The 23,174-nt window shown below is 45.6% G+C and overlaps 1 protein-coding gene and 1 long non-coding RNA gene across 8 annotated transcripts in view; one reads left to right on the top strand and one right to left on the bottom strand.

The window, feature by feature from the left end:
* Positions 1 to 23,174, bottom strand: part of LOC137447207 (uncharacterized) — a 41,553-nt gene that overhangs the window by 4,734 nt on the left and 13,645 nt on the right. Inside the window, exons 1-6 of one of the 7 annotated variants that reach the window (XR_010988819.1) lie at positions 16,703 to 17,143; positions 16,162 to 16,218; positions 15,348 to 15,382; positions 11,012 to 11,177; positions 10,688 to 10,805; positions 3,194 to 3,312 (exon numbers count right to left, since the gene is read on the bottom strand). This is a non-coding gene — a long non-coding RNA (uncharacterized lncRNA). Of the gene's footprint in view, positions 1 to 3,193; positions 3,313 to 10,687; positions 10,806 to 11,011; positions 11,178 to 15,347; positions 15,383 to 16,161; positions 16,219 to 16,702; positions 17,144 to 18,065; positions 18,118 to 21,628; positions 21,648 to 23,174 lie in introns of those variants that run through there. The other 6 variants (XR_010988818.1, XR_010988820.1, XR_010988823.1 and 3 more) reach the window with 6 other exon arrangements.
* Positions 19,040 to 22,625, top strand: IRX5 (iroquois homeobox 5). The gene is made up of 3 exons (XM_068150503.1): positions 19,040 to 19,479; positions 20,689 to 21,094; positions 21,366 to 22,625. The coding sequence occupies exons 1-3, from the start codon at positions 19,231 to 19,233 to the stop codon at positions 22,127 to 22,129; spliced, it is 1,419 nt and encodes a 472-aa protein (XP_068006604.1). The 5' UTR covers positions 19,040 to 19,230; the 3' UTR covers positions 22,130 to 22,625.

The following is a 23,174-nucleotide window of genomic DNA, read 5'->3' as shown; positions in this document are numbered from 1 at the left end:
CTGGAGCATGCAAACAGTGATGTAAAATCAGCTGTCACATGAGAGATGTAAAGATTATCTTCAGGAATGCCCATTCCATTCAGTTTGAACTGAAGTTAAAGGAGTTAGAAAGTAACCATAGAGTACCAGTTAAGAAGGTAAACTATGTTTTGTCCAACATATTTGTGGAGAACATACGCAAAAATCATGTGTTTATAATAATAATAAACACATGATTATGCTTGGGATCCTGATAGATTCCTACCGAATGCAGCAATCACTGGAGAGCCAGGAAGTCTAGTTGAAACCAACCTATTATTTGGAGTATTTATAAGGACAAAAAAAAATTAAATCTGTCTGCTCTGAAATTGTGTTTTGTTGGGGGTTGATTTTTCTGTTTTTCTTTTTAGTGCTGCATAAACACGACGACATTCTTGACTATAGTTTTTGATCATTTTAAGTGCTTGGACATGAAATTTTACTTATCAGCATAACATATCCATGACAGTGCTGTAAAAAGACACAGTTTTGCAGTTCTAGTTTAACTCTGTATACCCATTTCGGCAGGCAAAAAAGATTGTTAGGCAACCACAAGCATTCCATTAAATATGTTAACCTCAGTGCTACAACGGTCCAAACTAAGACAGAAGAATGACATGAATGATGGGCTTTCTCAAAGAGCTGTGAAGGCTCATGTCCCCTTATATGATGGTCAGGGAAGATATCTGACAGTCCTTTGGAGAAGGTAGATCACTTCTGAACTTGGCACAAACGCTGAGAACTTAGCCGTGGCTTGACCCCAGGCTGCCGTCACATCTCTCACACCTGGAGCCGCACCCATCTTCACCACAGAGCTACAGAGATTGGATCGGGGCAAGTTGAGGACTTTGGAAACTATGTGGTTGGTGCTTTTCCTCCTTGAACTAGGCACACACCAAGCACCACGCTGCAAGTACAGGCTATGAAGGGAAAGAGCAAGCTTGACTAAGAGTACATTTTCTCAACACACAGCAGCAGCTAGCAAAGTCAACCCAGAATCTGGCAGAAAAGTAATGGATTTCACACTCTCATATCAGATCTACATTTTTTTTGTTTACATGGAATTCTATAATATTTGCAACTTCTAAGTTTGTCCACATTTTCAAATCTTTGTAACCCCAAGGTCCACCATGCCTCAACTCTTTGCACTACTCTTTCAGACACACAGTTCAGGAAACAGCAGATGCTCTAGTCTGAAGATGCGGTGATACGTAGTGCTGCCAAGCACAAACCAGACAGGGCAGGCACTTCTTTGCCTGCAATGCAGCACTTTCCCCTTACACACCAGCTCCTTTCAGATGCACATTATTTTCTTCCCTCACATACAGCACGAGAGGCCATGCATACTTCCTCATTCTTTAGCACAAGGCCCGTTAAAAGACACTGAGCTGGATGTTCAGTCCTTTCCGTGACAGAACCAAATTCCTTTCATCTAGCAGTGACCCAAGAGGAGGTACAAGTAGAACTGCTATTCTCAGGTTCCTGATGGATCCAAAAATCCCCTTGTTCTTTGTATGTTCAAGCCACCTGTGGACAATACCTACATTTTATAGTTTTCCAGCAAGAAGGATCAGTGCATTGTTTTTCCTCAGTATGCCTTCCACGACCTACAGATCATCCATACTACTCTCATTTTGGCACAGAGAACATCAAGAGCCTGGATGCCTTACCAGACTCATTCCAGTATCTGCTGATGCACACTGGACAGAGAAGCAGCAGTGGCTTGGTTGCCCTCTCCTGCTGCAGATGTTCTCCCCTCTTCACTAAAGACAGCTCTGAGCATCTTGTGTCAAAAACAGTTTTCCTGAGGAACCCCTTAGTTGAAGCAGTCTCTTTGAGTAAAGCACAACAGCATGTTCCTTAGATGATAGAAACATTTGTATGATTCATGCACCTTGATCAGTTACATTTTCCTTAAGTAGATGTCCTGTCATGTCTCTCTCCACTATCTCTCTCCACTCACACTGGCATGCACAAGGAGTTAAGTCCAAGAGCACAGCTTTGTTTTATATTATTCAGTGTGTCCCCAAAATGTGAGTATTACACATGACAGAACTGCACAGCTTTCTAACACATCTCATTTTCACCAATCTTAAGAGCTGCAACTGCACCTGCCAAACAGACTACACCACCAACAGCTTAACAACCATCTTGTCAACACACCACCCTTCCCAGATATGCTGTCTGTGCATTCCCTGCCCCTTCATCAAAACGACCCAGGGTGCTAGTTAACCAGTATTTGATAACATGATTAACTTTGGCTGCAATAAGCCTGGGTGTGCTCAGGGAAACAGTTGAGTTCACTTCCCTAGCAGGGGCAATAACCTCTGGGAGAGAGCAAGCAAGCAAGCACGCAGGAAGCCTCATCCTTTAACCAGCACAGCTGCTGACAAAGGAGGCTGGATCTCTTGCCTTCTCTGAAGTTAATCCCAGTCGTTTAAAGCAGACTTGTGAAAAAAACATGAATCTGAAGTTACTCTAAAATGCTACTCCAAGGACACATTAGTTCCACTAGAGTCAAAGTATAAGCCAGATGCAGTAGGCTGAGTTCTAGTTGAAGAGATTACAAAGAAAGTAAGAGCTAATAATTCTTAATTTGGCATAACATGACATTCCCAACAGCTTCTGTCTCTCCTCCCTGTAATTGCATCTTGGCAGTGTACCTATTTTAATAAAAAATAATCATTGCACAAAAGACATTTTTCTGTTGGGAAAAGAAAAGCAAAGCACCTTTCTTTATAATACTGTCATTCTGAAAACTGAAGACACTTTCACTGAAAGGAAAAATATGCTGATCAAAACAGGAAGGGGACAAAACCTCATTCATGCCTTATTTGTTTAAGAATTACTAAAAAGAAACAGTTCTGCAGCAGGCTAAGCAGCAGTAATTTAGACAATAATAAATTGAGCATTGTAAGAATAACTATTCCATTGAATAAAAGAACTCTGGCAAGAAACTTTTCACATGGCACTCAACAGACATTCAAATAAATGAATGAAGTATGCAAGTTAAATTACTTCAAAAATAAAGACTTTCCAGCGGTTTACCATAATGACAACACTGCACAGAAAGATACAATAGTCCTTTGTAGCCTAAAAATTGTCAGTTTTATTTTACAAACATGACTTCTAAAAGCACCTAGTCATAACAATTGAGTTTTGAGGAAAAAACAACCTGTCATTTGATAAACAGATGAAATTAACTGTCATTAAAACCACTTAAGCACTCCTCCTTCTTGTTATCCTTCTCATCTCGGCAGTAACTGATGGAAGCTCAGTCATTGATGGCAGGATCTAGAAAAGAAACAATTTTGCACACAGTTATCATTCACATTTTTGCTTCTAGTTATTGCATTTCACCACCCTGCACTTAATTGGCTTCCTTCCGACTCTGGCATGAGCACAACAGACCATCTACTTCATACAAATCACCACTTGCCGCTATAGTTACACCTTGTACCATGGAAATGTTGTAGTGGTTGCGCTCTATCATAGCGCACACAAAGGTCCTGTTGCCCACCAGCTACGAATACCAGTTCAGTGCATTAGCCATTAGGAATCAGACATTAATTGCTATCAATGCAGTTCATGACTTATGGGACATGGCTGAACTTCAGGAAACACAGCAGATTAATCTTTAACTTCTGAAAAATGCAGCACTTGTCCACAGAAACATACTCCCCACATAAGTGAGGACCAGACACAACAGTTAGAACAGAATTAACAAAGGGAAAGCTACAACTGTGTGTTTTCCCCAAAAACATTACCCAAGGTTTCGTTTGGCTAAGCAAGCAGTTCCTCTTGAAAAGAGGGCATGGATTGGACAAAGAAAGACCTGAGCCTTGCATAACCAGACTTACTCCTATGCATCCCCAGAAGTTTCTGTGCATGGCATCCCCACTTCCAACATACAAAGTAATTAAATGTACTCCACATTAAAGCCTCTGTGGCACATGTCCACCTTGGCAGATTTCTGTCTGGCTTTAATCCTTCCCATCTTCGACGTGCCAGGCTGCTCACACCAACTGGCCCTCAGTGACAGATGAGTATTTATTGCCATACAACACCTTAATGCAAATGGGTTTTGCCCTTTTATCGATTTTTTTTCTAGACTACGCTGCTGTTTAATCACAGCACCAAAGGAGCAGACACACATTCTTCTACTGTACTGCAGCTGTACATCTACTGATGTGACAACAGGAAGCAAATATCTTCATCCCTACAGGAACATAGTTGTCTCTTTGGTTAGCAACCTGCATCCTTTTTCATGATGAGGACTGAGCATATGGTCCTTCAAAGGGACATCAAAATAAGTATGACCGGTCAGTGCAATCATCATACCAAGTGAATCCAAATGATGCCATAGCTAAAATGAAATCTGTGCAAATGGTAAAGATTCAAATCACCGAAAAAAATTAAAACCCTATCCTTTATTCCTCTTTGAATTATTTATGATTTCTGCAACTCAGCTGCTGCAACCAACCCAAGGACATGACCTCATTTTGGGAATGACACTTCATATTAAAAGGTAAGTTAACAAAACAATAAAGGCTGCTCTGGACCCTCCTTAAAGTCCACAGCAAAGCATAAAATATCTTTTCCAAGTATTTACAAAGGAAAATTATCAATAATCAAGTCAGTTCATGCTTCTCAACTTGCTTCCATAATTCCAGACACAGATTTCACCACCTGTGCATTAACTCAGCCTAGCCTTTTTAACCACCGCCGTTAGGCAAGACTCATAAGCATCTTGGATCCTCCTCATTTTTTTAGGGTTATCTTCCTCTAACAGTTCACCATAAACCATATGCCACCATACCAGACTGTGTGATACTATGGGCACTCAAGTTAGCGAAAGCTTTCAGAACATAATATTAAAATCATTTCAAGAACATGTGAATATTCTGCATACACAGAATTGCTTTTGACAAATGCAATTATTTGCTCATAAATTGAAACAAAAGGAAGCAACTTCTTCAGCATGTGTGGTGTAGTTTAGGGCACAAAGAATTGGTTTCAACTAACCACGACATTTTAATTAGCAAATTCTACATAACACTGTATGCCACTTATGGACTGCTCTGATGCAGGCTCCATCATACATTAAGGTCTTGGATTTTAAACAAACAAATATAGGGGGGGGAGGTGGCTTAGCCAGTAAGCATGATTTCCGTCACCTACATTTCCATGTTTTCTCCCCTCCCACATACCTTCCATCAACTAAAACAAGTTCATAGTTCATTTGTAAAGCAGAGAACATAGAGGTGGGGGGAAAAATCAGAGCTCAATCATTAGTTTTGGTTGCCACCTTATTCATAGTGGAATGCAACAATTAAATGGGTATAGAGACCTAAATTGTTACACCACACCATTAACATTGCACCACCTTCCTACTACAAGAACACACTGAGACCCGATCGTATCAGGCCTGAAATGGGCCAAAATCTGCAAATCCCAAAGTGTCATGGGACATATGGTCCTTAAACATTAGGCACACATGATTTACCAGCAGCCTCTTCACCACCACAAATTATACTATTCTGTTCTTACCCACAACCTTCATTTCAGTGTTCTCTGCTTTTACTTTTACCTAACTGAACAGCAATTGGGTTTATGTTCTGCTCCTAGGAGATCTTAGATGTCACAACAACTTTTAACTGATTAATGATTTGGGGTTGTTGTTTCTTTGGGGGTTTTGTTTCTCCTTCATAGTCATCTGAAAGTGGACTAGAAATTGCAGTAGTTTTAACACTAAAAGGAGATGTGTGAACCATAAGTTTCCAAAGTACCTTCACCAGAAATCTCTGGGGTCACCCACAAATCTTGTGAACCATTTGTCAGCTTCCTGCAGCCAAGAATGTGCCAAGTGCACAGTTCAGGCCTGAACCAGAATATCAGGCAGTGAGCATTTAATAAGCAAACTTGTCTTTGGGCAAGGCAGCAAAGCAAGAGATGCTACCTGTCTTGCAAGTGTAACAAGCCAATGGCTTGTAAGCGGAGCCCACTTCAGTTTAGCTGTCAGCAGTACCTCCAGCAGTGTCTCCTTTCGTTCAGTTTGGTACTACTGAGCTCATGTGCCATTCAGGAAAAGGAGATGTAGTTTAAACAAACATTTAATTGCCCTTCAATCTGCATCAGAACTGGCACCCAGCCCTGAACAGCCTCCCTCTTCCTCACTACTGTGGGAAAGCTACCAAAAGAGGACCTTCCCTTCCCATCTCCTGCTGTTGGCCAAAGAAAGAAAAAGGTGCAGAAACAAAGAGACCAGGCAAAGAGTAGGGACATGTAAAATACCACTGAGCGGTTAAATGTGACCTGTTGAACCTTCATTTCCAGGAGTCCCAAATTCTCTGCTCTGTATTTGAAGTTAAAGACTCCCCAGTATCTTGTGAATTCCAGATGCTGTACAAAAAACCCTCTCAAAACTACATGTCTTTACAGCTGTAAACCACTCAACTGTACATCACATCTTTCTGAAAAATTAACAAACTGAAAACAAGAACACCTCTCACATTCCAGGGTTGCCATTTCACTCTCAGTACCACAGGTTCTCAAGTGCCTAGTGAAATACTTTCTAGCTGTGCTAAAAGAATTACCTTGGGGGGGGGGGGGGGGGAAGAAAAAAAAGCAAAAATCACCTGTGTGCTGATAGGAAAACATCCTTCTGAAGATTTTCACAAGCTAGTTGGAAGCAACTTAAGTCAGTGCTCAGAAAATAACGAAAGTCGCCGTCCTGCCCAAACACGCTCACTAAATGCTTCCAGCTATGACATTATTTCATAACTGACACATTGTACACAAACACATCAAGAAAGTATCATTTTGTGTTGTGTCTGAACTACAGCTATTCACACCCAGCGCTTTTGCAGAGCCTTCCCAGTGTTGCACAATGCTCTTGAATACAAATGACAAATTGATCCTTTCAGATTATAGGTTTGGTTGGGTTTTTTTTTTCAGTGTTCAATATTTTTAATGTTAAAAAAATTGTACCTCAACATGGTCTTTAATCTAATCCTTAGCCTGAACAATTGAAGTACATCCGTATTAATCTATTAGATGCTTTTCCACACCACACCTATGGCACTGCATAAATTACTGTAATTTAAATGAATTACTGCTTGGGAATTCTCATTTGGTAAGAAACATGCAGGGTTACAAGGCACAGGCAAGAAAAATGTGCACTATGGTAACTAAGTTTTGAAACACAGCATATCTGGGTTCTCATAAACCAGCTCTTCTCAACTGTTAAAGGACAAGAATATTAGACTGATCACACAGAATGCACATCAATATGTCCAAGAAGTCAATAATATGAAATTAAATCTACAGTTTATTTAGATACATTTCTGTGCCCATATATGCAGAATCCATTTTTAAAATGCCATTAGGCTGGCTGAAGAATATTATTGTAAAAGACATTAACACCAATAGTAATTCTATTGCTACCCTGCATAACTTGCATTTTTCTCTTGATACATCTGATCTGCTGAAAGGCACTGAAGAAACAACTTGGGAGGAAAAAGAAAAGAAAAAAGAGAGAGAAGAAAATCCAAATTCTTTTGTAACATTATTCCACATATTACTACTGTTTAAGGATGACTTGTTTAAGACTGCACATTTCAACTACCTAACAGTAAAGAATGAAAAGCTTCTTGCTACAAGCTGAAAAGAAAGTCTTTACCATGCTCCTTGAAGAGCTCATTTTCACATTACTCAGGCTTCATTATGCTGAATCAATATTCGTTTAGTCACTGGGGTTATTGACATATTTTAAAATAAAAGTATACCCTTCAGCTACTGCACTCATTACGGGTAATTTGTCTTGTCAGGGAGCAGGGAATATTATCCCAGTCTTTCAGGGGCTGACAGCCCATGGAAATACCTCCCCTTGGTTACAACTGTAAATAATTTTAAGGTAAAATATTGAAAAATCAATGACTGTTTCCTGCAATCTGTCACAAACAAATCAATCATAATCTGCACAGCCAGAGAGTCTGATTTGAAGGAGATGAGAGCAGATGCAATTCTTGGCTGGAATCTCTCATTTCAAAATCACTTCACATAATGGTGTCATCATTTAAACACTTAGCAGTCACTGCAACTGCCACTCATAACATCTAGTTGGACAAAACCGCAAGGAAGAGGAGGAGAAATGCCATTGCTCTTATGTAAACAAACACTTTATTTAAAGGGTTTCAACATTAGCAAATCTCACAGGTACAACAGCTGGGCCTGTCTCTCCACCAGAGTCCACAGTGCTTTTCTTTTCTCGGTGGAAGATGATCTACAAACCAGCTTCTCAATATGCAAAGCATTTTAAACCAGAAGTAGGCTTCACAAAAGCTGAGCAATAATATCTGGTACTCCCTCTAAATTTTTGTTTTCAAATTTCAATCACTCCAAATGGCTCATAACAGAATTATACATCAAATTCTCAAGAGATCGAGGAAGGAGAATTGTCCAAGGTACCTTTGTTTTGTTAAGAGCAATAAGGACCTCAACCTTCTTTGTCTTTTACGCATTAAATTTCACATCTAATGTTCATTAAGCACACACCAACTCAACTTTGGGGTAGGGAACCACTGCAGAGTCATAACCTACATAAATTAATTGCTAATATATTTTCAACTTGCACTCAGAGAGATTAACTGTTGTATATGGAATTACGTTTGTATAAAGGATCAATTTATACATAAAGAATTAACTACTGTGCAGTCAAAATGCTATAAACTGATCTCCGTAAATGTGAATAATTTGTGTAAAACTAATCTATTTTATAGAGTAACGCTAATGTTCGGACGGAAATTATTTCCTCATTTGTCCTCCCACCTCACCCCAGACTACATTTTCACCCTGACACTACAGCACTCAGAGAGACTTCTGGGCCGAGCAGGCACAACCAAAAAGCAGCAGCCAGGATGAAACTGTTGTGTAACTGCACTCCTGGGCCTAAGCCTGCGTTCCCTGCAAAAACAGAATTCAAAAACGCTCATGGAGTGTTTCACTCGGGAGTCTATAATTTGAGCTCTTAATCTTTAATGTGCAGAGCCTGTTATCACATATTCATTTTAATCACATTAACCTTACCAACTCGTATTTCTGAATATTTATCTCACAACTGTGAGACTAAGGAAGGGGGGGAGAGAAAAAAAAAAAGGCAATCAAAAAGATGAAATTTTCTCTTTTCTTAAAAAAATATAAATAAATGTTAATGCTGCTTTTAAAAGTGGAAGAATAGGGCATACTGTACATCTAAGCAAACCTCTCCAAGGTTTGCTTTCCTTTAAAGTAGGCTTTAAGTCTCTTTATCTTCTACATACAAAGCACACATCTCTAACTCTCTATTGATACACATCAAAACCGCTATTGTTTGTAGCGGCTGGACACATTCTCTTTCTAAGCAAAATAAACTATTACAAAAAACCCCAGAAGCTAAAGTCTTAGTTAAAAAAAAAAAAAAAAGCCCAGAATAAAAACAACCCCAAACCCAAGACAGTTACTGCCTTAGAGGCTAAAAGCAGGAAAACTGCAAATGCCGGCTGTGAAGTGAACCAGCTTATCCTGGGAAAAGGCCACTCTATTATGGGAAGAAGCAGGAAGAGGCTGAGGGTGAGCAATCACTAAAAACAAGAGTAGCTCCTAGAAATGAGCTGCGGTACCTCATTTTTTCCTGGATGAGATCTATAAATGAAGCTATCAGATGGAGAGAGGCTGAGGCTCTTCAGCTGGTTTTAGTCTCCACACTGGCCAGCTGACACTGGCAGAGGGAAGACTCTGCTTCCTGCATTAGCCATTCTGGGAGGAAGAAGCCTTGTGCCATGCTGAACATGTCGGCAGCTCTCCTCACCGCCACTCCCCTGAGCCAGGTTGTTATTTCTCATGACAATCACCTCATTAGGTGGGTCAAGAGGCACAGAAGATAGAAGAGATCCATTCTTCCTACATGCCAGTTCTCCCATTTGTAAAAATGAAGGCAATGACTCTTCCCCTCCATTGTAAGGCACTTAATAAATGTTAATAATAATTAAGTCAGTCACATCTCCCAGACAACACTGTCAGATCTTTTCTTGCAATATTTGAGAACTATTGGGCTCAGGAGGGAGCTCTTAGAGAAAGAGACTCACAAATTCCATCCTTGGATGCAAGAGGTCACAGAGGGCTGCACCACAGCAGACATTTCACAACTGCTCCCTGACATGAGAAACCCCAAGAAGAAAAGACAGCATACTACAGCACTACAGATTCTTACACAGAGCCTGCAGTCAGCACTACAAGTGCTGTTTTCTGCAGGACAAAGCATTAAGATGCTGTAACAGCTAAGAGGACTGTAAAGTCTTTCTGGTCAAGGGGTTGCAACTAGCTGCAGTTTCTTGAATGAAAATGTCTTTTTTTTCATTCCATCTTTCTCAAGAAACAAAAGAACTACAGGTTATGGTACGAGCTGTAAAAAGAAAAGAGTTCACAAAAGCTAGTAGCATTTCCTCTAGCACTCACCTTCACAATTTACTGCTCTCCTGCATCATGCTCATTTAAGCCACAAGTATATGTTCATTTCTTTAATGCAGCTCCATGTGATCACCAGACAAGAAAGCAGTGCAACATTACATCATAAAATATTACTGATATTACACTATTATTACTACTTTATCTAATGTGCTATTTTACTAACCTATGTGTTTATAAAGCCTTCACATTTGCGGTGCTATGGAAAGAAGAATCCTGCTCCTGCCTTTCAGTTGTGTTCTTCCTTTGTTTAGCACTGTTTACACCAGTCTCACCAAGCTCATCTGGAGAGGACAAAAACAGAAAAGAACATATTTGTGACAATGTTTATCATCTGCACCACATGATCTTTATTACAGAAACAGGAACTAAAGCTGATGTGTCTGAAAACATTAATGCTGCTGTTAGAGATAGAACCTAGTGCCACAAAGTGCCACTACTGTAGGGCCTCACTCAATGAATCAGAACACACACAAAGCAAACTACTTACCATTACCTCTGAATGCAACTTAACATGGTTTAAAAAAGCTGTAAGCCCAGATGCATTCTGGTTTGTATGATGACTGTTGCTGTACTCAGGCAGCTACAAGGTAGGATGGACTGCTGGATTCATTTCCACCATGATGGATCTCACTATTTCTGCTCTTGGGCGCATTCTACAAAGGCCAAAAAAAGGACATATGGTGACCAGAGGAATGAAACAAAAAGATAGTATGTGTCTCTAATTTAGACAGATTTCCCTTACAATCAAGGGCTACAGACTGAGCGATGCAAGGGTTTCCCCACCCATGTTTGTTAATCCCACATATGCTGTGTTAGCACCACATCCCACTGGATGTGTTTAGTTCTGCGCTTTTTCACCACAAACAGGTGCTTATGGAAATCAAAGACCTGTGGAATATGCAAATTTAATGGCATTTAGCTAATGAATCAGTAATAGCACTAATAACTTGCTTCTGCCCAAAAGCACAACAGTCTAAGAAGTTTAAATTGGTGTCCATACTCCTATAATCTGAACACTTCTGAGAAAAGCAGAAGGTGCCAGTTAGGAAAACAGAGGCACAGCAGTTACATTAAAAAGGAAAAAAAATAGGTCATAGGATATTCTAAAAGCTGAAAGAGAAAATAGTCCAGGATTCCAGACTCCTAGGCCCTTCCCTACAACCAAGTCTTCACCTTCTCAACCAGTATAAAAGTTCCTCATTTTGCAGCCTTGTCTAGACAACTGAGAGACTTGAGTTTAACTCTCACTTTGGAACAGAGTAGCACAGTATATACCCACAGAGAATATCTGCTGAATTTGAACTGAAGCAGAAATTAAATACTGAAATAGACTTAAGAAAAAGCAAAGAGGAAAAAAAACAAACACACAATACCCCAACAAAAACAAACACACAATAAACCAAACAAAAATAACTTGTGAAATCCAGGCTCTACAGAGCTGTCCTCTTCCCAGGAGACATTCATGGAACCTAAATGCCTGCAGAAGCTGGGAAAGGATAAGGCCTTCCCTAGACAACAGCCAGGAAGTAAGCACCAAGTATTTCTTGCACCATCAATATCATAAAGAAGTTGAAGGCACCTTTCTGTAATGACAGAGTATTCTTAATAAAAGCTTCAAGCAGGTTTTATAGCTGCATATTATCCAACGAAACCAGTGATAAGCAGCACTGTAGCATTATTTAGTGCAATTCCAATACGCCAAGAGTCACAACCTGAGTTTTATTTATCACACAGGCTAAAATGTTAGTTCTTGGCTTTACAGTAGCAGCCAAGCCTGTAGCTACTTTATCCCAGCACACTGCCATCTGGATATTGATACTTTGCTATGGGATATGAAAGAAGAGCATAGTTACCTAATACAGCTTAATTGAAAACAGAGAACTTCCACACTATACCATGCATTATTCTCTACAAAATTAAATCTGAAGGGCATGAAAAGTTCTGTAGATGTCAGCAGAGAATTTTTCAGAAGTAAAAGCTGGGTTCTTGATCTGCAAATGCTGTGGAAAAGATGTACTTATGAAAAGAAAATGCAAGCTTTTGCTCTGCTAGTGAAACACTCAGAGAGCTCAGGATGATGCATTTCCTGCAGGAAGAATAAGAGAGTTTATTAGCCTAGTAAACTCTCCGTTATGATGATCCCCATTCACGTTGAGAGATCCAATGGGCACTTTTTTTTTCACCTCAGACTTTTTTTTTTTTTTTACATTTATTTTATAACAAAAATTCTGTCTCTACTGCTACATTAACTTTAATCTGCAGAAAATAGCTTCACGAATCACTTGCATCTGCATTATCCACATTAAAGAAGAGAAAAATCAGAAATTATGAACTATTGGAGAGAATTCTTGGGGTATAAGGCTAGAAAGGCTGCCTGGTTTTATGCCCCTCCTCAGAGAAGCAAAGTTGAGCTCTTGCAAATACTGGTCCTAAGGACTGCAAATCTATGTATGTAAAGTAGACAAAACACAAACCCTTTTGAACATAACACTGCTATTAAAGTCGCCCACCTCCAACACCCACAGTTGGAGCCAGATTTCAGCTACAGGAGCTTCCACCACACTGCAGCACCTGCGGTCAAAAGAGAATCTGCCATTGTATGGAAAGCTACAGGCACATTCATGTCCCATAAAACAGCACAGAGAGCCACAGCCATCCTTCTTTCACAATAAGGAACCAACTACCAGTAGATGTAGCTTGCTTTAAGTGAAAAACTTGTTTAGACGTGAAAGAAAGCAGCTTTTCATTTTTCCACGAAAGTCAACCATTAGGAGAGCCTATTTTCTGCATACGCTCATGGAACTGTAAGTAAAATAAACCCTAAAGACATTCCTAACTTAGTCCATATTATGGCAACAAATTCAAGCAAATCATGCCATTGAAGTTAATTACAGGAAACTGAAATGCAGTTTCAGGTTCTCCCAAGATACTGTCAAGATCTTTGGAGTTATATGTTCAATACAATAACTATGTGCTTAAAAGACTGCCAGCTGCACTTGTGTGTATGGTTTTATTCCACAGACTAACCAGGTTTGGTGATGCAATTCAAAAAAGGTCTGAGACTGATCATCAGGTTTCTTTAAGCAGAGAAAAAGTTATTTTTACATAGAAAGGCTTGCTGAGAAAAACAAAAGTTTAGCAAAGCTACCTGATAGCCAACTGCTGGGCACAGAAAAAGGAGAGTTACTGTAGGTGTTCATGAGTTTACACCTCAGGCTCGGACCACAAACACAGAGAGTGCTAACAAGTAGAGTCTTGGGCAAAGCACAGGCAGAAGAAACAACAGAGAAGTTAAGGGAGTCTTGATGAGCTCTTGCCAAGATCATTTCCCTGGGCTAAGAGACACGAGACACCAAACGCCACCACTTCCAGAGCAAGTACTGACCCTGTCACTCCCAGCATTTCATCCTGGGGAAGCCAGCAACAACAGCATCTCCAGGAAAGCACCCCTAAATTTTACTGCCGATGTTTTGACCAATATTTCAGATACACTGTTTTACCTCTTGCTCAGCTAATAATGTATTGATTTAACACAGAAAACTACAAGTCCCTCCCTCCTTTTGGCACACTAATTAGCTTGACTTCCACAGTAGTGAAAGGTGAGAAAACCAAACTTTTTCTTGCCATTGCTTAATTAAAAAGATAAATATCCACATCTATTTATTTTGCTGTTATTAGTGTAAATTATTAATATTTTTTAATGCACTGTATAAAACATCTCTCCACAGGTGCTTCCAGCAGCAATCTCCACCACCTCTGAGTCTTAGTATTTTGTTTATAGAGCCACCTTTAAACAGAACAGAGTATCTGGGAGAGGAGTATTATTACTATTGTCATTATGTGAGGGGTTTAAAAGAGGATTGCCTTTCACGTCACATTCAGACCTCTTGGTAATACAGTCACACACTGAAGTGGAGAAACAGATTATTCAGTAAGTATCTAAGGTCAGGTACTCTGATAAAGAAATATCAAAAAGGTCTCGAGAAAACAGCCTCCTTCTCGTCTACCCCTGTGAAAAGAACAAACCAGTCTCCGAATGCATCTCCCTTCATAATTCATGCCGAAAGATGACATTTTCTCAGGATCTTAATTAAGATAATGATGAACACCTGTGTCGGCATTCCTTGGCAAGACAGCCTTATCCATCATAATCTTTTAAGTACCCTCAAAAAAAAAAACACCCAACAAAACCGTCTGACGGAACCAATCTGTTGCCTCTCCTTGCACTAAGTTTTACATCTCAGACACACACAAGAACGATTAGATATTTAAAGACTGCAATAAAAGCAGGATCCTTACGTTTTAAAGTTTCCACAGAAAGTAGCTATTAAAGTAATTAAGGTGTATCACATCCAAGATACTAAAGTTTAACTCCATCCACTACAAGACACCTGCAACCAAACCACTTACAGTTAATGCCTACTAAGGGCTGTACTTTTAAAATACGGTTTGCTGTTATTGTCAAGATCACTGTCTCTTTTTCCCCTCATGGAAAGGAAGTATTCATAGCTGATCTCTATTATATGTCCATGCACTGATTTATTAAGCTATTTTATGCTGTATTACATGTGCTTGCACATTCTAAAAGAAATGATGCAAATGAAAACAGTGCAAAAAAATAAATACACAGGTTCAAATGCTGCTATATTTTGGGTCACCACATTTCATGCAGTCACCTCAAACTCAAGCTCTCCTTCTGTCAAAAACCCTACTAGACTCCAACTACTAAAGTAAGCAAAGACCATTTTACACAGTCTACTGAAGGCTGTAAAAATGGTGAGTTTAATTATTTAATGATACAACCTGACTTTAAATTCACAAACCTTAATTTAAATAAAGTGAAGAGCACACAGCCAGCCTGTAAAGGAAGAAATAATGGTAAATGTTTCTTCTATAACATCAAGTGCTTACCTTCCAAGAAATTAGAACAAAAATATATAAAATACAGAATTTTACTATCACTTGTCCTTATATGATTTCACTAGCAACTGCAAAACAGGCAAATAACTGATACCAAGAACTTATCCATACCTCCAAATGCACATACCTTCAATAAAAATGAAAGGAAATATATCCTCAAGCCCCACATTTGTTAATAGAAGTGATACAACTACATAAACAACAATTTTGAAACAAGCTTATTTCTCTCTAATCCAAGGGCTGAAAAGTCCTGCAAAGCAGATTAGCGTTAGGCTTTCACATTTTAATATACTTCTACCAGAGGAAGAAGTTGCTGTGACTAGTCATTCAGTGAGCTATCAATGTGCAAATAAAGCAGAAAATAGAGACATCCATAAGAAATGGGTCTCAAATGTGATATAAGTGAAGGTGACAACCACAGCAATAGAACTATAAACTAAATGTTTCAATATCTTGAAGAATTATCTCTCATTCTTTTAAAACCGCATAGGCTGTAAGAGTGGCATAACGTAGTGAGAATGTCGGTTTGATAGGCACTTACAGTCCTGATGGCACAGGTGTCCTATCACTACCATTTATTAATCAGCTCTGGTATTCTGTTGCAACGCATGAAAGTATGCATGAACTCACCACAGTTTCCAAGACATATGCCTACAGAAGCAAGATTAGTAGAACATCAGAAATAAAAAGGGTAATTCTACATGATATTAACCTTACCTCCTCCTCAGAAAAAGTCAGATGCCATGGGGAGATGGTTCAAACTTCAGCTTCTGCCTACAAAGAAATGGGCAAGAAGAAGAAGTTACTTATTCTGCTCACATATTAATATTAAATGTATAAAACTTTACTAGATGATATCTCACTCCTCGAACAAGGAGTATTGTCAGAGGATTACAACAGAAGCGCTTTTGAGAGGCAGAAGAAACGCAGTGCATGAGAGCGATAGCTGAAATTAACCCAGGGACAAACAGCAGTGACACCGTGCTGCTGAAAACTGATGAAAGTGCACACCTGTGTGGATTGAGCATGTAAGAGTGCTACGAGCCCACATCGGGCACAGGGGGTGTACCCACGCGTATTTCGAAAAGACAGATCGCCAGGCAGTACCACGTAAAAAGATAAAATAAAAGAAATCAAAACCAATTGTTTTTAAAGAGAAAAAAAAGGGGGGAGTGTAAGAGGGGCTGGAGGTGAAAGGAAGGAGACGCCAGACACAGCGCTGCTCCACAACGGCACCAAGGAGGGTGCCGAGACCCACCTCATCTCGCCTGGCTTCCACACGCCGTTCCTGCAGTCTCCAAGTTACTGCGGGACCCTGCAGCAGCCTCCGGCCCGGCGCGGAAAGACCCTGAAACGGCGCTGAGCGGGGACCGAGGCGGGGACCGAGGCGGGGACCGAGAAGCGGCCCGGGCAGCCGCACGGCCTCCGCCGGCGCACTGCAGCGCCGACGCCCGCCCGACAGGGGGCGCCCCGGCGCGCAGGGCAGCCCAGCCACTAACCTTGCTGCTCGGCGAAAGATATCGCCGCCCCGCTCCCTCGCCTCGCCTCGCCTCGCCTCACCTCACCTTGCCGGCCGGGGCGGCCCACGCCAGCCCACAGCTGCCACAAGCCGGGCTGGGCTGAGCCGAGTCGAGGTGAGTTGAACCCGGCCGGGATGCAGCCGCCACCTCGGCCCGCAGCGCCTCCACGCGCCGCCCCACCAGCGCCGCCTCCGGACTCCCCAGCATCCGCTCCACCCTGCCAGCGCCCCTCCACACCCCCGCCCCCTCAGTGAGGGACATCTCCTCTGGCCAATAACATAAGGGGAAGCCCCATCGCCGGTAGAATGACAGCCAACCACTCGCCGGGAGGGGCGGGGGCGGTCCTGGCGGGAACATGGCCTGCTGGGTAGTGTAGTGTACGCCGCGCCAGCCCCACTGCCCTCGGCTCTCGGTCCGACTGTGACCCCGCCCCAGGACACCGGGGAAAGTGCTCTCTGCCTGCCCCATCCCATCTCACTGAAGCGATGCAGCCCGCAGGCCCGCATCTGAGCTGGTCGCGAAGGCTCAGCTTCTGCCTCGCCTTTCGGCTGGAGGGCCGTGAACGCTGCCGCCGGGACCGAGCCCCGGAGGGAGGGAAGAAGGGAGTGAGCGGGGCGGCGTCCGTGTCGCCTCTTCGGCGACCGGGGGAGCTCTTGCCTCCGACTGCCCGTTTTAAAACACACATGCCCCTCCTCGCGTCTCCGCGTCCGGCCCGCTGGGGACAGCGGCGAGAAGAATCAGGACTTAGAGATCCAAAAATTATAAGATTAAACCAGTAAATAAGATAAATCTAATTAAGCCGCCCCAGCCCCGGCAAAAGCACGGAGGATTCGGAGTGTCCGGGGGCGCGAAACCGCGGCGGGGAACAGGGTCCGCGCCCGCGAGAGCAGCGTCTCTATTCAGCCGGCGAGACGGGGGCGGGGGCGGAGGGGGTGGAAAGGGCGAGAAGTGAATAAATTGGGATATGTTCCTGTTGGGAAATATATCTGGTGGAATCAAAGGAGATTACATCTCATGATCGGCGGGGATTTATCCCGGTTCATATGGTTTTAATCTGCTTTCGCTTCGACCCTTTTACGAGCCGGGGAGGGGGAAGAATACCTGGTGCACTCTTCAAATCCGCGGCCAAACCTTTGCACCGAAAGATTGCTGCAGACCCATCTTCGCCCCGCTGCCATCCCCCTCCTCCGGATTCCCCTTCTCCCAGGACCAGCGCTGGGCAAGACTCAACCCTACCCGCCGTGCTCACGGCCCCTCGAGCCCACTGCGAAACCAAGTTCTACTTCTCGCCAAGACGCGGTGCCGCGCTTCGGTGACCCCCTCGCTGCAGCTCCGCTCGCACAGCTGCCGCAACAGGTCCGGCAGCCGGCCGGCACCGCCGTAACCCCCGCCCCGAAGGCGCTAGCGGCCGCGCATCCCTGCGCTGTCCGCCCTGTCTGGGCTGCGGCGCGGTACTTCCCCGCCGAAAATCGGCTTTTTTGTTTAGAAAACTAACACCACCACACCCCGCCCGTATATTCCACCTCTAGTGATTTAGAGGAGGGAGGGGCAGGGGGCAGAGAGCAAGAGGAGGGGTTGCCGCGCAGAGGGGGAGCCGGGTGGCTAATAAATCTTATTAAATCTATTTTTTTATATATACTGATTGGCTTGCATTCCGGCGCTGCGCGGCTCCTCACGGTATTTAGCACATGCAGAAAGTTGGAGCTGATCTTAAATGGCTCGGAGGTGACTGCAATCCAGGAGCCGGCGCACTTGAGCCTCTGAGCGCTGGGGAGGGCCGAGGGAAGCACGGAGCCCTCCCGCTGGTTGGGCCCGGCCGCTGCAGCCCAGCGGGGTCCTGCCAGTCCTTCCACTGACAACACCCCACGAAGGAGGAGCCTCGCCGGGCCGCGCAGAAGGCGTCAGGAGCTGCAATTTCCAACTTAGCATCTTGGCAGGACCCTTCGGAAAGCGAGAGCGAAGAGGAAGGGGGGGGAAAAATAGCCCCCCCAGTGCAAGGGGAAGAGAAAGAGAGCGAACAAGGGAAGGGAAAGAAAAAAAAAAAAGAGAGAGGGGGAAGCGGGAGGGGTGAGAAAAAGGAGGAAGCGGTGCCAGGCTGCAGGCGAGCGCGGAGCAGCAGCCCCGGCGCAGAGCAAGGTGCCGCTGCTGCCCAGCTGGCGAGGGCGGAGAGGCGCCCGCGAAGCCCCGGCCGCAGCGGCCACAGCCCGGCAGCGCGGCGGCTCCCTCCCGGCGCCTTGGGCTCCCGGGTATATGTGTGCGCCTGGCCATGTCGTATCCTCAGGGTTACTTGTACCAGCCGTCAGCGTCCTTGGCTCTCTACTCCTGCCCGGCGTACAGCACCAGCGTGATCTCCGGACCCAGGACCGATGAACTTGGGCGATCTTCTTCGGGCTCCGCTTTTTCCCCTTATGCCGGATCTACCGCGTTTACTGCCCCTTCCCCGGGTTACAACTCCCACCTCCAGTACGGCACCGACCCGGCCGCCGCCGCCGCCGCCGCCTTCACTTCCTACGTGGTAAGAGCAGCTCCGCGCAGTCGGCACCGCGCCGGGCACGGCGGCATCCCGCGGGAGCCTGCCACCCCTCCCGGGCCTCCTTTTTGTTCGAATTTGCTTTCTGAAATACCGGGGACAAAAGGGAACCCGGCTCTCCACCTCGCCGCCCAACTTTCCCGCATCGCCGCCCCGTTCCGCCGCACACTGTTGCTGGCGGCAGCAGCGGGCAGGGCCGGGCGCGGGGAGAGCCGCAGAAAGGCCCGGGCGAGACTGGGATAGGGGACCGAAATCATTCCCTCAAAAAGAAAAAAAAAAAAATATATATATATACATATATATACACGCACACACACATATATATGGCAGCAATCGTAATTCCACAACAATTATCTAGTTATGATTGAATAGGGAATGAACCCCAAAGCGACCAGAGAAATCCGGGCGATAAACCCGGGCAACTTTCCCCCGCGCGGCGATAATTAGACTGCTTAAATATTGCCGAGCTCTAATCCCATGGCCGCGAGCTGCTCCGCGGGTGCTGCGCGGGAAGGCAAAGGCCAGGGCACTGCGCGGCCGTGCGCGGCCGCGGGTCCGGCCTGGGGTCGGGGCATCCCGCCACAGCGCTGCGGCCGCCTCCAGTGGCTCCCAAAATCCGGAGAGTTTTGCCCATCTTTTTCTCCCAGTTTAGAGTCTAGGAAGAGTTTCAGGGTGGTTTTGTTGTTGTTGTTGTTGTTTTTTTCTGTCCTTTTCTTTCTTCTCCTTTTTCTTGTTTCTCTTGTATTTTGTTTTTCTCCTATTCTCTCCCATTTATTTTTTGTCTCCTCCCGCCCCTACCCTGATAGAGAACTGGGTCAGCCCGGCCGCCTGGGCCCGGCAGGTTGCGGAAGGGTCCCCTCGCTGTTGTCCATCCCCGCGCCGCGTTGCCCACTTGCTTTTCTGCGCCTGCATTTGGGGAAGAGGCGTAGCATTGCTGCAAGCGGCTGGTGGCCTTCTGGGACCGAAGCCTCGCGGCCTTGGCGAGCCCTCAGGCCCTTGCACCCATTCTCCCGGGATGGGGCCGGGGGGGGGGCAAACCGGGCAGGGTCCGGCGTCCGGGGAGAGGCGGCGGGCCGCTGGCAGGGGCTGGTGCCAGGGGCCGCAGGCAGGCCCCAGCGCTGCCCTTGCCGTGTCATTGCCGCCCCGCGGCCGCCTGACCTCGCCCCTCCGGGCTGCTCTCCCCTCTCTCCCCAGGGCTCGCCCTACGACCACACGCCGGGCATGGCCGGCTCCCTGGGGTACCACCCGTACGCGGCGCCGCTCGGCTCGTACCCCTACGGGGACCCTGCGTACCGCAAGAACGCGACGCGGGACGCTACGGCCACCCTCAAGGCCTGGCTCAACGAGCACCGGAAAAACCCCTACCCCACCAAGGGCGAGAAGATTATGCTGGCCATCATCACCAAAATGACCCTCACCCAGGTCTCCACCTGGTTTGCCAACGCGCGGCGGCGGCTCAAAAAAGAGAACAAAATGACCTGGACCCCGCGGAACCGCAGCGAGGACGAGGAAGAAGAGGAGAACATCGACCTGGAGAAAAACGATGAAGACGAGCCCCAGAAACTGGAGGAGAAGGGGGACCCTGGGACGCCGGACACAGGTAGAGCAGCGGGTTCGGTCGGACGACCGCGCCCGCGTCTTCGGGTCTGCCCCCGGCCTGGCCCAGTGCGGAGCGGAGGGGAGACGGCGCGACAGCCTGGCCCCCCAGGCAGGCAGCCGGGGCGGGAGGAGCCGGAGGGCAGCGCTGCGGGCCTGGCAGCGGTGGGTCCGGCGATGGCGGGTCCGAACGAGAACCAGGGATGGCGCAGTGGGTGGGCGGGTTTGGGGATGCCCTCGAGCTGCCCCCCACCCCTCTCCTTATCCCCCCACAGGAGCGGCGGATCCTAAGGCAGTACCGGGCTGCGAGCGTCTCCAGGAGTCCCCCGGCCCCCAGGAGGCCGAGGGCGACCTCAGCGACTCGGATTGCAAAGAGCCGGCAGAAGAGCGGCTCGACGGGCCGCCCGCCCCTCCCAAGGCGCCCGGTTCTTCCCCGCTGGGGCCGTGTCCGGCGGGTCGCGGGCTGCCGCCGGCGGGCGGCGAGGAACCCCCACCATACCGCCCGCCTTCTGCCGCCGGGCCGCCGCACACCACCGACCTGCACCCGCTGCTGCCCGCCGCCACCGGCGCCTCCGTCATCCACTCGCCGCAGCAGGCAGCCCTCGCCAAGCCCAAGCTCTGGTCGCTGGCCGAGATCGCCACCTCGGCGGACAAGGCAAAGGAGGCTGGCGGCGAGGCGGCGCCCCCGGGGCCCGCCGTGATAGGCGGCGGCGGCCCGTCGCGTTCGCCGCCGCGGCCGCGCTCGCCACCGGCACAGTGCCCCTTCCCCAACGGGGCGGTCCTGCCGCGGCCGCTCTACTACACGGCGCCGTTCTACCCCGGCTACACGAACTATGGTTCCTTCGGGGCCCTGCATGGGCACCCCGCCGGTGGCCCCGCTGCCACCGCGCCTGGCGCCCACTTCAATGGATTAAACCAGACTGTCCTCAGCAGAGCCGAGACCCTGGCTAAAGACACTAAAATGATCAGGAGCCAGTCCCAAGTAGACCTTTGCAAAGACTCACCTTACGAACTGAAGAAAGGTATGTCCAACATTTAATATCGGCTTCTCCTCCCTACCCCCTCTTGGGACTGTGGTTTTGTTCTTTTATATTTTTTTTTTTTAATTTATTGAGAGAAATAATAAATTGCTTTGGCAGTTATTTTTCCACTACCAAAAGAAAAACAAAAACAAAGAGAAAAAGACCAGCTCCCCTCCCTCCCAGCAGCCCCTTCAAAAGTTTATAGTCTATTGGAAATGGCTGGATGGGAACTGCCCAGCAATGTCTTAACCAAGTGAACAGCAAGTGAGTGACACGCTCTTCCTCACACACACAAAGAAGAAAGATTTGTATGAAATCTTATTCTGTATATTTAATGTAGCTTTTTTTTTTTTGGTATTTAAATTGATGATACAGTATCTTTGAAGTAAATTATGAAATCAAGACACCTGTACAGGCATTAATGTTGTTTTCGTAATATAAATATATACATTTCTGTGTCTTTTTCCGAATTGTTTAATAGTTTTAAAATATATATATACAAGTTTAATTTAATTTTTTATGGCTATTGTTTTTGGTTTTTATTTCCTTGGGTGTGAGCTAAACTATAATGCAAAAAAAAAAAAGGGGGGGGGGGAGGGGAATAAATAGGTTATACTTATTAGATACAAAAACCTGCAGCCGCCTTTGTAAAATGCAAATATTTAATTAAAAGAAATTTTTAACAGACCCTAAACACTCATTTTTTTTGCAACAAGCGGATCTGTGCGTAGCTGCGGAAAATCCACACCTATTAAACGACTGTCGGGGCTCGGTTTAGGACCCTGCAGTTAACACCTGAAGCCTTTTTTCAAAGTGACTGGCGGTTTCGAAAAGGTCGGGTTCCGGCGGCGAGAGCCGCCTGCGGGGCCGGGGCGAGGCGAGAGATATGCGGCAGCGGCACCGGGCCATGGCCGGGCGCGGGAAGGACGCTGCTTCCGGAGGGAAAGGCTTAAATCAGGACATGCACAAAAGCACTTGTTAGAAACACCAAATCGAAGCGCAGTCCCATCTTTTAACCTAATTACTTCCAATCAGTGTCGTGTCTTACGCAAAGCAATCAGC

This window comes from Melanerpes formicivorus, unplaced genomic scaffold (genome assembly GCF_026170545.1).
Source record: "Melanerpes formicivorus ecotype bairdi unplaced genomic scaffold, bMelFor1.0.p_v2 SCAF_20, whole genome shotgun sequence".
Taxonomy (NCBI): Eukaryota; Metazoa; Chordata; class Aves; order Piciformes; family Picidae; genus Melanerpes; species Melanerpes formicivorus.
This window is presented reverse-complemented; position numbering and strand designations above follow the sequence as displayed.

Bases quoted from the DNA above. Each gene is read 5' to 3' on its own strand.
- IRX5 (XM_068150503.1), top strand. From the start codon at position 19,231: ATGTCGTATCCTCAGGGTTACTTGTACCAGCCGTCAGCGTCCTTGGCT. The intron at 19,480-20,688 runs GTAAGAGCAGCT...CTCTCTCCCCAG, and splicing joins CCGCCTTCACTTCCTACGTG to GGCTCGCCCTACGACCACAC. The intron at 21,095-21,365 runs GTAGAGCAGCGG...ATCCCCCCACAG, and splicing joins CCCTGGGACGCCGGACACAG to GAGCGGCGGATCCTAAGGCA.